This window comes from Balaenoptera borealis (assembly GCF_965194805.1).
Source record: "Balaenoptera borealis genome assembly, chromosome: 1".
Lineage (NCBI taxonomy): Eukaryota > Metazoa > Chordata > Mammalia > Artiodactyla > Balaenopteridae > Balaenoptera > Balaenoptera borealis.
Window position 1 is genome coordinate 112395004 of NC_138860.1, and position 13233 is coordinate 112408236.

Consider the following 13233-nt stretch of genomic DNA (forward strand, 5'->3'; position numbering starts at 1 on the left):
ATAGTAGTTGTACCACTTTACATTCCCACCAACAGTATATTTTCTCCACACCCTCTCCAGCATTTATTGTTTGTAGACTTTTTGATGATAGCCATTCTGACCTATGTGAGGTGATACCTCATTGTAGTTTTGATTTGCATTTCTCTGATAATTAGTGATGTTGAACTTCTTTTCATGTGCTTTTTGGCCATCTGTAGCCATTAGATTTTAAATACGCTTTCTGCCCCTTTCTTTCTTTCTTTCCTTTCTCTTTCTTTTTCTTTCTTTCTTCCTTTCTTTTTTCTTTCTTCCTTCCTTCCTCTTTCTTTCTTTCTTTCTTTCTTTCTTTCTTTCTTTCTTCCTTCCTTCCTTTCTTGCTTGCTTGCTTGCTTGCTTGCTTGCTGTGTTGGGTCTTCATTGCTGCACGTGGGCTTTCTCTAGTTGCAGTGAGTGGGGGTTACTCTTCGTCTGCCCCTTTCTGTCTGTCTTCTTCTTCTGGAATTCCAATGATGCTTATATTCATTTGCTTGAGATTATCACTTAATTCATGTAGGCTTTCTTCACCCTTTTTCACTTCACTCGTTGTTCCTATAACTAGCTAATTTCAAAGGACCTGTCTTAGAATTTGCTGATCTGTTCTTGAAGCTCTCTATTGAATTTTTCAGTTCTGTCATTGTATTTTTCAGTTCCAGTTCTGTTTACTTCTTTTTAACCTTATTGGATGCTGAATATTGTTTATTCCTATTAATATTGTTTATTCTTGAGATTTGTTCTTGAACATGGTTAAGTTATTCAGAAACAATTTTTTTCTCCTTTTTAGTCTAGGATTTATTTCTCCACTATTGAGGCAAAACTTTTGAGAATTCTACCTGATGCCCTGAAAATGATGAGATTTTCCACCCTCACTGGTGGGAACAGAAACTATTCTCAGAGTTTTCTGAGCTCCCTCCAATTAGTGCCGGTTGTTCTTTCCTTGGATTTGTGTAGTTTCCTCTCATATATTCACTGATCATTACTTACCTGAAAACTTGATGGGAATCCTTTGTAGATTTCAAGAGTTGTCTTTGTGCAGCTCCCTCCTCTCTAGTACTCTGCCCTATGAACTCTAGCTTCTAAGCTTCCCCAGATTCCTATCTTGTCCCTTCAACTCAGGGTAACTGCTAGACTCTGCTTGGGTTCCCCTTCCTTGTGCAACGCCTAGAAACTCTCTCCAGGTAATAAGCTGGTGCAAATGTAGGGTTCACTGTGTCTTTTTCCCCTATAAGGAATCATTGTTCATTGTTGCCTGATGTCCAGTGTCTTGAAAATTGTTGTTTCATGCTCTTCCTTTAAGCAGCCTAAGGTGATCTCTGAAAAAGGTTCACTATTTACTTGAGCAAGAAAACTCCACAAAATCATGCAAATAAAGAGATTTGAGTCTTTGCGTTCACTTTAAGAATACTCACGAAACTGCTCAGGCCATTAGTAGTATGCATATTCAAAAAGCCCCCAAGTTTCTGAAAGATGTTACTCTTTAGAAGGAATGTGTGCCATTCTGTTACAATGATGGAGATGGCCAAATAGTGGATAGGGCTGTACACAGAGTAAGTGGCCCAAAAAGAGTGCTGAATTTTTGCTATACATGCTTAAAAATGCAAAGAGAAATGCTTAACTTATGGGTTTAGATGTAGATTTTCTGGTCATTGAATACATCCAGGTGGAAACAGGCCCCAAGATGCACTGCCATGCTAACAGAGTTCATAGTTGGATTAACCCATACATGAACTCCCCCTGCCGCAGAGATGATCCTTACTGGAAAAGAACAAATTGCTCCTAAACCACAAGAGGAGGTTGCACAGAAGAAAAAGATATCCTGAATAAACTGAAGAAACAAAAACTTATGAACTGGAAATAAATCCAGCATAAAAAAAGTGCAAATAAAAGTAAAAAGAAACAAAACCAAAAAACTGTTGTTCCATATATTTTGTCTGGTCTTTTAGTTATTTCAGGCAGGAGGATAAATCTAGTCCTTGTTATTCTATTTTGACCAAAAGCAGAAGTGTAGCTTGCTTATATTTTTAGGATTAAGCATCTACATTTATGAGTAAGACTAGCTTATAATATCCCTTTCTTGTACTTTCTTTGTAAGGTGTTGGTATCTCGTGGAAGTTTTGATAAATATTATTTTCCTAGGAATCTGTTCTTTTAGGCTAAATGTAAAATTATACTTAAAGTTTTCTATATCCTCCTATTAAATTTTTAATGTCTGCAGCATGTATAGTTACATTCCCTGTTTTATTCCAATTATTGCTTATTACTGGATTCTTTTTCACTTGATCAGCCTCACCAGACATTTCTCAATTATACTAGTCTTTTGAAAAAACAACTTTTGGCTTTGTTAATTCTATTTTACACTTGTTTTCTATTTCATTCATTTCTGTTCATACCATTATCATTTTTACCTTTCTTTTTTATATTAATTTTGCCATACATTTTCTAACTTTTAAAAACAGATGTTTAGCTCATTCATTTTTAGTTTTTCTTCTTTATAAATGTATCCACTGGTGGCTATAGACTTTTCTAAGTACTGCTTTAGCTGTACCCACACAAGTTTTGAAACATAGTACTATTGCTATAATTTAGTTCAAAACATTAAAAATTTTTCCATTATTTCTTTTCTGACTTACGAGTTAATCAGAAATGTATTTCTGGGACTTCCCTGGTGGTTCAGTGGTAAAGAATCTGCCTTCCAATGCAGGGAACGCAGGTTCAGTCCCTGGTCAGGGAACTAAGATCTCACATGCTGCGGGGCAACTAAGCCCACGTAGCACAACTATTGAGCTCGAGCGCCTCAACGAGCGAGCCCATGTGCTGCAAACTACAGAGCCCATGTGCTCTGGAGCCCGAGTGCCACAAACTATAGAGCCCACGTGCCCTGGAGCTGGCGCACCACAACTAGAGAAGAGAAAACCCACACAACACAACTAGAGAGAAGCCCACGCACCACAACGAAGAGCCCGTGCGCCACAACTAAAGATCCCGCATGCCTCAAGGAAGATCCTGCATGCTTCAACTAAGAGCCCACACAGCCAAAAAACAACAGAAGAAATATATTTCTTACTTTCAAACATATAGGGATTTTCTATGTATCTTTTTATTATTTACTTCTAACTTAAAAGTGTTATGGTCAAAGAACATAGATTGTATGATACAATCTTCGGAAATGTGCTGAGATTTGCTTTATGGCCCACTATGTGATAACTTTTTGTAAATGTTCTATGTGTGCTCGAAAAGAACATGATTTCTTCCATTGGTAGATGTTGTAGTCTACATACATGCCTTAGATCAAGTTTGCTAAATGATCATTAAAATACTTTCTATATATTGTCTGCTTTTTAATTGTTTAATCTATCAAGTACTAAAAGAAGTGTTACCATCATTTCTCACAAGGAAAGTAGATTTCACTTTCTTTTGCAGTCTTGTAAATAGTTCCTATAAATGGTTGCCTTGGTGGAGAAGGGTGGGTTAAATTCCTCTATACTTCTGAGCTTCACCTGAGAATGGATTGAGCAATCTTCTGCAATGCTCTATGGAAGAAAAGCAGAGCCACCACAGCAGGCACTTTAGATGAACACTGGCAATATGGACTGATTTAGGAAGACACTGTTCACACACTATTTCAACTGCACTGAAATCAGGTAAGCTGAGAGGATGTGGTTTAGGTCCTCAGAGCATCTGCTGCATCCACCTCTTCCATGGTTGACATCACATTGTATTACACATGAAGTCCACTCTGACATTGATTCTTCAAGATGGTGGACCATTGCTTTTTTTTTTTTTGGCTGCCTTGGGTCTTCACTGCTGAGCATGGGCTTTCTCTTGTTGTGGCAAGCAGGGGCTACTCTTTGTTGCTGTGCATGGTCTTCTCATTGCAGTGGCTTCTCTTGTTGTGGAGCATGGGCTCTAGGCGCACAGGCTTCAGTAGTTGTGGCACACGGGCTTAGTTGTTCCATGGCATGTGGAATCTTCTCAGACCAGGGATCGAACCTGTGTCCCTTGCATTGGCAGGTGGATTCTTAACCACTGTGTCACCAGGGAAGTCCACCATTGCATTTTTTAAAAAATTTGTTTTAATTTTTAATTGAAGAATAATTGACTTACAATGTTACATTAGTTTCAGGTGTACAGTATAGTGATTTGATATTTTTATACATTACAAAATTATCACAATAAGTCTAGTTACTAAATGTCACCATACAAAGATATTACATTATTATTGACTATATTTGCTATGCTTTACATTAATTACATCCATGTGACTTATAACTGGAAATTTGTATCTCTTAATCTCTTTCACCTATTTTCCCACCCTATGCCCTCCCACACCATCCCTGCTTTGGCAACCACATGTTTGTTCTCTGTTTCTGTGAGTCTGTTTTTGTTTTGTTCATTCATGTTTTGTTTTTAAGATTCCCCATGTAAGTGAAATTGTATGGTATTTGTCTTTCTCTATCTGACTTACTTCATTTAGCATAATACCCTCTAGGTCAATCCATATTTTCACAGTGGCAAGATTTCATTCTTTTTATGGGTGAGTAATATTCCATTGATGTGTATGTATGTATATATATACACACACATATGTACACACACACATCTTCTTTATCCACTTGTCTATTGATGGACACTTAGGTTGCTTCCATATCATGGCTAATGTAAATAGTTCTGCAATGAACATAGGGATGCATGTATTTTTTCAAGTTAGTGTTTTCGTTTACTTCAGAAAAAAAAAATCAGAGGTAGACTTGCTGGATCTTATGATAGTTCTATTTTTAATTTTTTGAGGAGCTTCCATACTGTTTTCCACAGTGGCTGTACCAATTTATATTGCCACCAACAGTGCATGAAGGTTTCCTTTCTCCACATCCTCTCCAACACTTGTTACATATTGTCTTTTAGATAACTGCCATTCTGACAGGTGTGAGGTGGTATCTTATTTGATTTTGATTTGCATTTCCCTAATGATTAGTGATGTTGAGCATTTTTTCATGTATCTGTCAGCCACCTTTATGTCTTCTTTGGGAAAATGTCTTATCAAGTATGCTGCCCATTTTTTTAAATCAGATAGTTTGTTTTTTAGAAGTTGAGTTGTATGAGTTCTTTGTACATTTTGAATATAAACCCCTTATCAGATACATTTGTTTGCAAATATCTTCTAATCAGTGGGCTGCCTTTATATTTTGTTAATAGTTTCCTTCACTGCGTAAAAGATTTTTAGTTGTATTTAGTCCCAGTTGTTTATTTTTGCTCTTGTTTCCCTTGCCTGAGGAGACATATCCAAAAAACTAATGCTAAGAATGATGTCTAAGTGTGTACTGCCTATGTTTCCTTCTAAGAATTTTATAGTTTCAGGCCTTACATTTAAGCCTTTAGTCTATTTTGAGTTTATTTTTGTATGGGGTGAGAAAGTAGTCCAGTCTGAGTCTTTTGTGTATAGCTGTCCAGTTTTCCCAACACCATTTATTGAAGAAGCTGTCTTTTCCCCATTGTACATTCTTGTCTCTTTTGTCAGAGGTTAATTAACCATATAAGTGTGGGTTTATTTCTGGGCTCTCTATTCTGTTCCATTAATCTATGTGTCTGTTTTTGTGCCATAACATACTGTTTTGATTACCATAGCTTTGTAGTGTAGTTTGAAATCAAGACATGTGATACCTCCAACTTTGTTCTTCTTTCTCAAGATTGTTTTGGCTACTTGGGATCTTCTGTGTTTCCATACAAATTTTAGAGTTATTTGTTCTATTTCTATGAAAAATGCCATTGGTATTTTGATAGGGATTGCATTGAATCTGTAGATTGCCATGGGTGGTATGGTTATTTTAACAGTATTAATTCTTCCAATCCATGAGCACGGTATATCTTTCCTTTTGTTTCTGTCATCTTCAATTTCTTTCATCAATGTCTTGTGGTTTTCCAAGTACAGGACTTTTACCTCCTTGGTTAGATTTATTCCCAAGTATTTTATTCTTTTTGATACAATTATAAATGGGCTTGTTTTCTTAATTTCTCTTTCTGATAGTTTGTTGTTAGTGTATAACAACACAATAGATTTCTGTATATTAATATTGTATCCTGTAACTTTACTGCATTCATAGTTCTAAATAGTTTTTTTGCGGGCATCTTTAAATTTTTCTGTATGTATAGTATCATGTCATCTGCAACAGTGACAGTTTTACTTCTTCCTTTCCAATTTGGATTCCTTTATTTCTTTTTCTTGTCTGATTGCTGTGGCTAGGACTTCCAATACTACGTTGAATAAAAATGGCAGGAGTGGGCATCCTTGTCTTGTTCCTGATCTTAGAGGAATACCATTGAGTATGATGTTGGCTGTGGGTTTGTCACATATGGCCTTTATTATGTTGAGGTACGTTCCTTCTATACTCAATTTTTTGGGAGTTTTTTTTTTTTGTTAACAGAAATGGATGTTAAATTTTGCCAAGCCTTTTCTGCATTGATTGAGATAGTTATATGACTTTTATTCTTCAATTTGATAATGTGGTGTATCACATTGATTGATTTACAGATATTGAACCATTCTTGCATCCTTGGGATAAACCTCACTTGGTCATGGTGTATGATCCTTTTCATGTATTGTTGATTTCAGTTTGCTGATAGTTAGCTAAGGATTCTTGCATCTGTGTTCGTCAGTGATAGTGGCCTGTAGTTTTCTTTTTTTGTGGTGTCATTGTCTGGGTTTGGTATCAAGGTGATGCTGGCTTCATAGAATGAGTTCAGGGTTCCTCTTCAATTTTTTTGGAATAATTTGAGAAGGACAGGTGTTAACTCTTCTTTAAATGCTTGGTAGAATCCACCAGTAAAGCTGTCTGGTCCTGAAATTATTTGTTGGGAGTTTTTTTAAACTTTTGCAGATTCAGTTTAATTCCTGATAATCTGTTCATATTTTCTATTTCTTCCTGATTCAGTCTTGGGAGATTGTACACTTCTAAGGATTTATCCATTTCTTCTAGGTTGTCCATTTTATTAGTGTATAATTGTTCATAGTAATCTCTTATGAGCCTTTCTATTTCTGTGATGTCAGTTGTAACATCTTCTCTTTCATTTCTGATTTTATTGATTTGGGGTCTCTCTTTTCTTGATGAGTCTGGCTAGAGGTTTATCAATTCTGTTTATCTTTTCAAAAACACAGCTCTTAATTCCGTTGATCTTTTCTACTGTTTTTTTTAAAGTCTCTATTCACTTATTCTGCTCTGATTTTTATTCTTTCTTTCCTTCTATTAACTTTGTATTTTCTTTGGTCTTCTTCTAGTTCTTTGAGGTGTAAAGTTAGATTGTTAATTTGAGTTTTTCTTGTTTCCTGAGGTAGGCTTGTATTGCTATAAACTTCCCTCTTAGAATTGCTTTTGCTGCCTCCCAGATTTTGGAATTTTGTGATTCCACTTTCATTTGTCTCAGGAATTCTTTGAGTTCCTCTTTGATTTATTCAATGACACATTGGTTGTTTAGTAGTATATTGTTTAGCCTCCATGTATTTGTATTTTTTTGCAGTTTTTTTCTTGTAGTTGATTTCTAGTCTCATATCATTTTTAGACCAGGCGAGGCTGAGTCCCCATGTGGCTGGCTTTGGGGTCTAGTGAGACCTGGGGCTGGTAGTGGCCCATTGGTGGGTGGGTAAGCCCCAATCACTAACAGGCTAGAGGGAGGATTCCAAAACAGCTCTTGCCAGCATAAGTGTCCTTGTGGTAGAATGAGCTCCCCAAAATGGCTGCTGCCAACATCTATGTCCCCAGGGAGAGTCCTAGTTGCCTCCTACCTCTCTAGGAGGCTCTCCAAGATCAGCAAATGTGTCTGACCCTTTCAATTTACTGTCTCTGCACTGAGTATCAGAACATGTGAGATTTTGTGTGTGCCCTTTAAGAGTGGAGTCTCTGTTTTCTATAGCCCCCTGGCTCTCCCGTACACAAGCCCAGTTGGGCTTCAAAGCCAGACATTCTGGAGGCTTGTCTTCCTAGTGTAGGACCACTGGACTGGGGAGCCCTATGTGGGGTTCAGACCCCTTGCTTCTTGGGGAGAAAGTCTGCAATTGTGATTATCCTCCTGTTCATGTGTTACCCACCCAGGGGTGTGGGTCTTAACTATACTGCATCTCCACCCCTCCTACCTGTCTTGTTCTGGTTCCTTCTCTATACCTTTAGTTGTGGAAAATTTTTTCTGCTAATCTTCAGGTCATTCTCATAGATAGTTGCTCTGTAAATAGTTGTAATTTTGGTGAGCCCATGGGAAGAGGTGAGCTCAAGGTCTTCCTATTTTGCCATCTTGGCCACACCTCACCTCGCTAATCCACTTTTTTGTGGAACTTAAGAATCATATGGAAGAATCAAGGCCTATAATTAGCAGTTTCATATTGGACTTTGTTGTTCTAAATCAGTTGCTTGAGTACTCATTGTATTAATTTAAAAGAATACTGGGACTTCCCTGGTGGCACAGTGGTTAAGACTCCAAGCTCCCAATACAGGGGTCCCAGATTCAATCCCTGGTCAGAGAACTAGATCCCACATGCATGCTGCAACTAAGAGTTTGTATGCCACAACTAAGGAGCCTGCCTGCTGTAACTAAGGAGCCAGCAAGCTGCAACTAAGGAGCCCGTCTGCCACAACTAAGGAGCCCATGTGCCACAACTAAGACCAAGTTCAACCAAATAAATAAATAAATTTAAAAAAAAAGAATACTTAAACTGGAGTTAGTAGAACATGTTATAATTCAATTGATAATATAGTTTAATTTATAAATTAATGTTATAATAGATGAATTAATATTCATCCTCTTCCTCCTCTACCATACAATCTAGATTTTCTATACTCTTCTAGCAATCTAGAATAACCCAGATTTTTATTCCTGAAGGGTCTGAGCCCTTGGTTAGCATGCCCATTCTAGACTGTGCATGCTGCAATTACCCATTCACTGTCTTCAGTGGCTTGGAAGCACCAAGAGACGCCCTAGTGAATTCCCCCAATTTTAGACACAGTCCTTGCCTTCATCATATAAAAATAAGCTTTGTTATTTATGATACAACAGGATTGACTACCCTCACCAGTAACCATTTTTGTTTGATTGGTTGTTTAGTCCACTGGCATAAGGAGTCCAGAGTAACCAAGCAGTACTTGCAGTTTTAGATTCAGTGAAATGGTTACTGTATCTCTGGTAGTATCACTCTTCTCACCCACCACCCAAGAATGTAGAATTCTTAATCCAGCAAAGCCTAGAATTGTGGGAATGGGAAGTATAAACTTTGCAATGGCTTACTGATGATGGTTAGAGGGAGGGGCAAATCCTACTTCTACCCTTTAACTCCTGGACCTGTATATTCTAGTTACTGGGGCTAGAGGAAAATATATCAGCCATTGCATATACTGCATTCTGGAGGGCAGTGCTCTGTTGAATTGTGGCCTCAAGCTGGTACCTTAGCTGACTGTTTGAGGCCATTCTAATGTCCTATTAGTTTGGTTGCCTCGGGGTGATACGGTATGTGGTATAAACAGTGGATCCTGAGATCATTTGCACATTGGTGCATGCACCTCCTTTGTGATAGAATAGGACACTTGTTCCAAAGGGCTGTTATGTGGAATCCAATATTGATAAATCACACTCTCTAAGACCTCAGACAGGGGGGCTGTGAAAGTATTGTGAGCAGGGAAGGCAAACCCACTTATAGTTATCAATTCCAGAAAGGATGGGTGTAATCAGCTTACTACCAAAAGGCTAGGAGGCCTCCTTGAGGGATGGTAACATATCAAGGGCTCAGCATTGGTATCTGCTGCTGCTGAGCTGGACACTCAGCTGTGGCAGTAGCTAGATCAGCCTTGGTGAGAGGGAGTCCAGGGATAAACTCCATTTTTCTACCACGGCTACTCCGTTCAGGGGCACAAGTATCAAGGTGGCTGAGAAGACGACACTAGACATTGGGTGATATCCACCTGATTTATCTTGTTGAGTTGTTGAGTGTCTCCTCCATGCTGGATGTTCTGCAATGACATGAGAACACAAACAGCTACACATTTTGTACTCATTCTCATAGATTCATCTACATGGCTTTCCCCCAAATGTCCTTGTCTCCAATTTTCTATTATTGATGCTTCCAAGGTCCCTTACCAACTAGCTAAGTCACCTGCCACTGTCTTGGAATCCATGTACATTCTTACCTCAAGTTACCTCTCCCTTCAAAGTTGATGTCCAGGTTCTTCTCACAGTTCTGTCCACTTAGAAGACTTCCCCTCACCACTGCTATAGTTTAGCATCATTCCATATTTTGTTTGTTTGTTTTTAATAGATCTTTATTGGATTATAATTACTTCACAATACTGTGTTAGTTTCTGTTGCACAACAAAGCGAATCAGCCATATGCATACACATGTCCCCATATCCCCTCCCTCTTGAGCCTCCCTCTCATCCTCCCTATCCCACCCCTCTAGGTCATCGCAAAGCACTGAGCCAATCTCCCTGTGCTATGCTGCTGCTTCCCACCAGCCAATCATTTTACACTTGGTAGTGTATATATGTCGATGTTACTCTTCACTTCGCCCCAGCTTTGCCCTCCCACCCCATGTCCTCAAGTCCATTCTCTATGTCTACCTCTTTATTCCTGCCCTGCAACTAGGTTCATCAGTACCATTTTTTTTTCTAGATTCCATATATATGCGTTAGCATATGGTATTTGTTTTTCTCTTTCTGACTTACTTCACTCTGTATGACAGACTCTAGGTCCATCCACCTCACTACAAATAACTCAATTTCGTTTCTTTTTATGGCTGAGTAATATTCCATTGTATATATGTGCCACATCTTCTTTATCCATTCATCTGTCGACGGACATTTAGGTTGGTTCCATGTCCTGGTTATTGTAAATAGTGCTGCAATGAACATTGTGGTAAATGTATCTTTTTGAATTATGGTTTTCTCATGGTATATGTCCAGTAGTGGGATTGCTGGGTCATATGATAGTTCTATTTTTAGTTTTTTAAGGAACCTCCACACTGTTTTCTGTAGTGGTTGTATCAATTTACATTCCCACCAACAGTGCAGGAGGGTTCCCTTTTCACCACACCATTTCCAGCATTTATTGTTTCTAGATTTAATAGCCATTCTGACCGGTGTGAGGTGATACCTCATTGTAGTTTTGATTTGCATTTCTCTAATTAGTGATGTTGTGCATCTTTTCATGTGCCTCTTGGCCATCTGTACGTCTTTCTGAGTGAAATGTCTATTTAGGTCTTCTGCCCATTTTTAAACTGGATTGTTTGTTTTTTTGATATTGAGCTCCATCAGCTACTTGTATATTTTGGAGATTAATCCTTTGTCTGTTGTTTCATTTGCAAATATTTTCTCCCATTCTGAGGGTTGTCTTTTTGCCTTATTTATGGTTTCCTTTACTGTGCAAAAGCTTTTAAGTTTAATTAAGTCCCATTTGTTTACTTTTGATTTTATTTCCGTCACTCTAGGAGGTGGGTCAAAAAAGATCTTGCTGTGGTTTATGTCAAAGAGAGTTTTTCCTATGTTTTCCTCTAAGAGTTTTAATAGGCTGTCTTTTCTCCATTGTATGTTCTTGCCTCCTTTGTTGTAAATTAGGTGACCATAGGTGCATGGGTTTATCTCTGGGCATTCTATCCTGTACCATTGTTCTATATTTCTGTTTTTATGCCAGTACCATACTGTCTTGATTACTGTAACTTTGTGGTATGCTTTGAAGTTGGGGAGCCTGATTCCTCCACCTCCATTTTTCTTTCTCAAGATTGCTTTGGCTATTCGGGGTCTTTTGTGTTTCCATACAAATTGTAAAATTTTTTGTTCTGTGAAGAATGCCATTGGTAGTTTGATAGGGATTGCATTGAATCTGTAGATTGCTTTGGGTAGTATAGTCATTTTCACAAATTTGTTTCTTCCAATCCAAGAACATGGTATATTTCTGCATCTGTTTATGTCATCTTTTATTTCTTTCATCAGTGTTTTATAGTTTTCTGAGTACAAGTTTTCCGCCTCCTTAGGCATGTTTATTCCTAGGTATTTTATTCTTTTTTGTTGCAATGGTAAATGGGAGTGTTTCCTTAATTTCTCTTTCTGATTTTTCATTGTTGGTGTATAGGAATGCAAGAGATTTCTGTGCATTCATTTTGTATCCCACAACCTTACCAAATTCATTGATTAGTTCTAGCAGTTTTCTGGTGGCATCTTCAGGATTTTCTATGTATAGTGTCATGTCATCAGCAAACAGTGACAGTTTTACTTCTTCTTTTCCAATTTGTATTCCTTTTATTTCTTTTTCTTCTCTGATTGCTGTGGCTAGGACTTCCAAAACTATGTTGAATAAGAGTGGCGAGAGTGGACGTCCTTGTCTTGTTCCTGATCTTAGTGGAAATGCTTTCAGTTTTTCACCATTGAGTATGATGCTTGCTGTGGGTTTGTCATATATGGCCTTTACTATGTTGAGGTATGCTCCCTCTATGCCCACTTTCTGGAGAGTTTTTATCATAAATGGGTGTTGAATTTTGTCAAAAGCTTTTCCTGCATCTATTGAGATGATTATATGGTTTTTATTCCTTAATTTGTTACTGTGGTATATCACATTGATTGATTTGTGTATATTGAAGAATCCTTGCATCCCTGGGATAAATCGCACTTGATCATGGTGTCTGATCCTTTTAACGTGCTGTTGGATTCTGTTTGCTAGTATTTTGTTCAGGATTTTTGCATCTATGTTCATCAGTGATATTGGTCTATAGTTTTCTTTTTTTGTGATATCTTTTTCTGGTTTTGGTATCAGGGTGATGGTGATTTTGTAGAATGAATTTGGGAGTGTTTCTCCCTCTGCAATTTTTTGGAAGTGTTTGACAAGGATTTGTGTTAGCTTTTCTCTAAATGTTTGATAGATTCACCTGTGAAGCCTTGTGGTCCTGGACTCTTGTTTGTTGGAAAATTTTAAATTATGGTTTCAATTTCATTACTTGTGATAGGTCTCTTTATATTTTCTAATTCTTCCTGGTTCAGTCTTGGAAAGTTGTACTTTTCCAAGAATTTTTCCATTTCTTCATGGTTGTCCATTTTATTGGCATACAGTTGTTTGCAGTAGTCTCTTATAATCCTTTGTATTTCTGCAGTGTCAGTTGTGATTTCTCCTTTTTCATTTCTAATTTTATTGATTTGCATCCTCTCCCTTTTTTTCTTGATGAGTCTGGCTAAGGGTTAATCAATTTTGTTTAACTTCTT

The 13233-nt window shown here is 37.7% G+C and overlaps 1 protein-coding gene across 2 annotated transcripts in view; it reads right to left on the reverse strand.

Moving 5' to 3' along the window:
- CCDC18 (coiled-coil domain containing 18) overlaps positions 1 to 13233 on the reverse strand; it is a 142879-nt gene that overhangs the window by 5089 nt on the left and 124557 nt on the right. Inside the window, exon 30 of one of the 2 annotated variants that reach the window (XM_082382825.1) lies at positions 216 to 9998. In XM_082382825.1, the coding sequence (XP_082238951.1) occupies positions 9906 to 9998 (93 nt within the window). In that variant the 3' untranslated portion in view covers positions 216 to 9905. Of the gene's footprint in view, positions 1 to 215; positions 9999 to 13233 lie in introns of those variants that run through there. The other variant, XM_082382828.1, reaches the window with a different exon arrangement.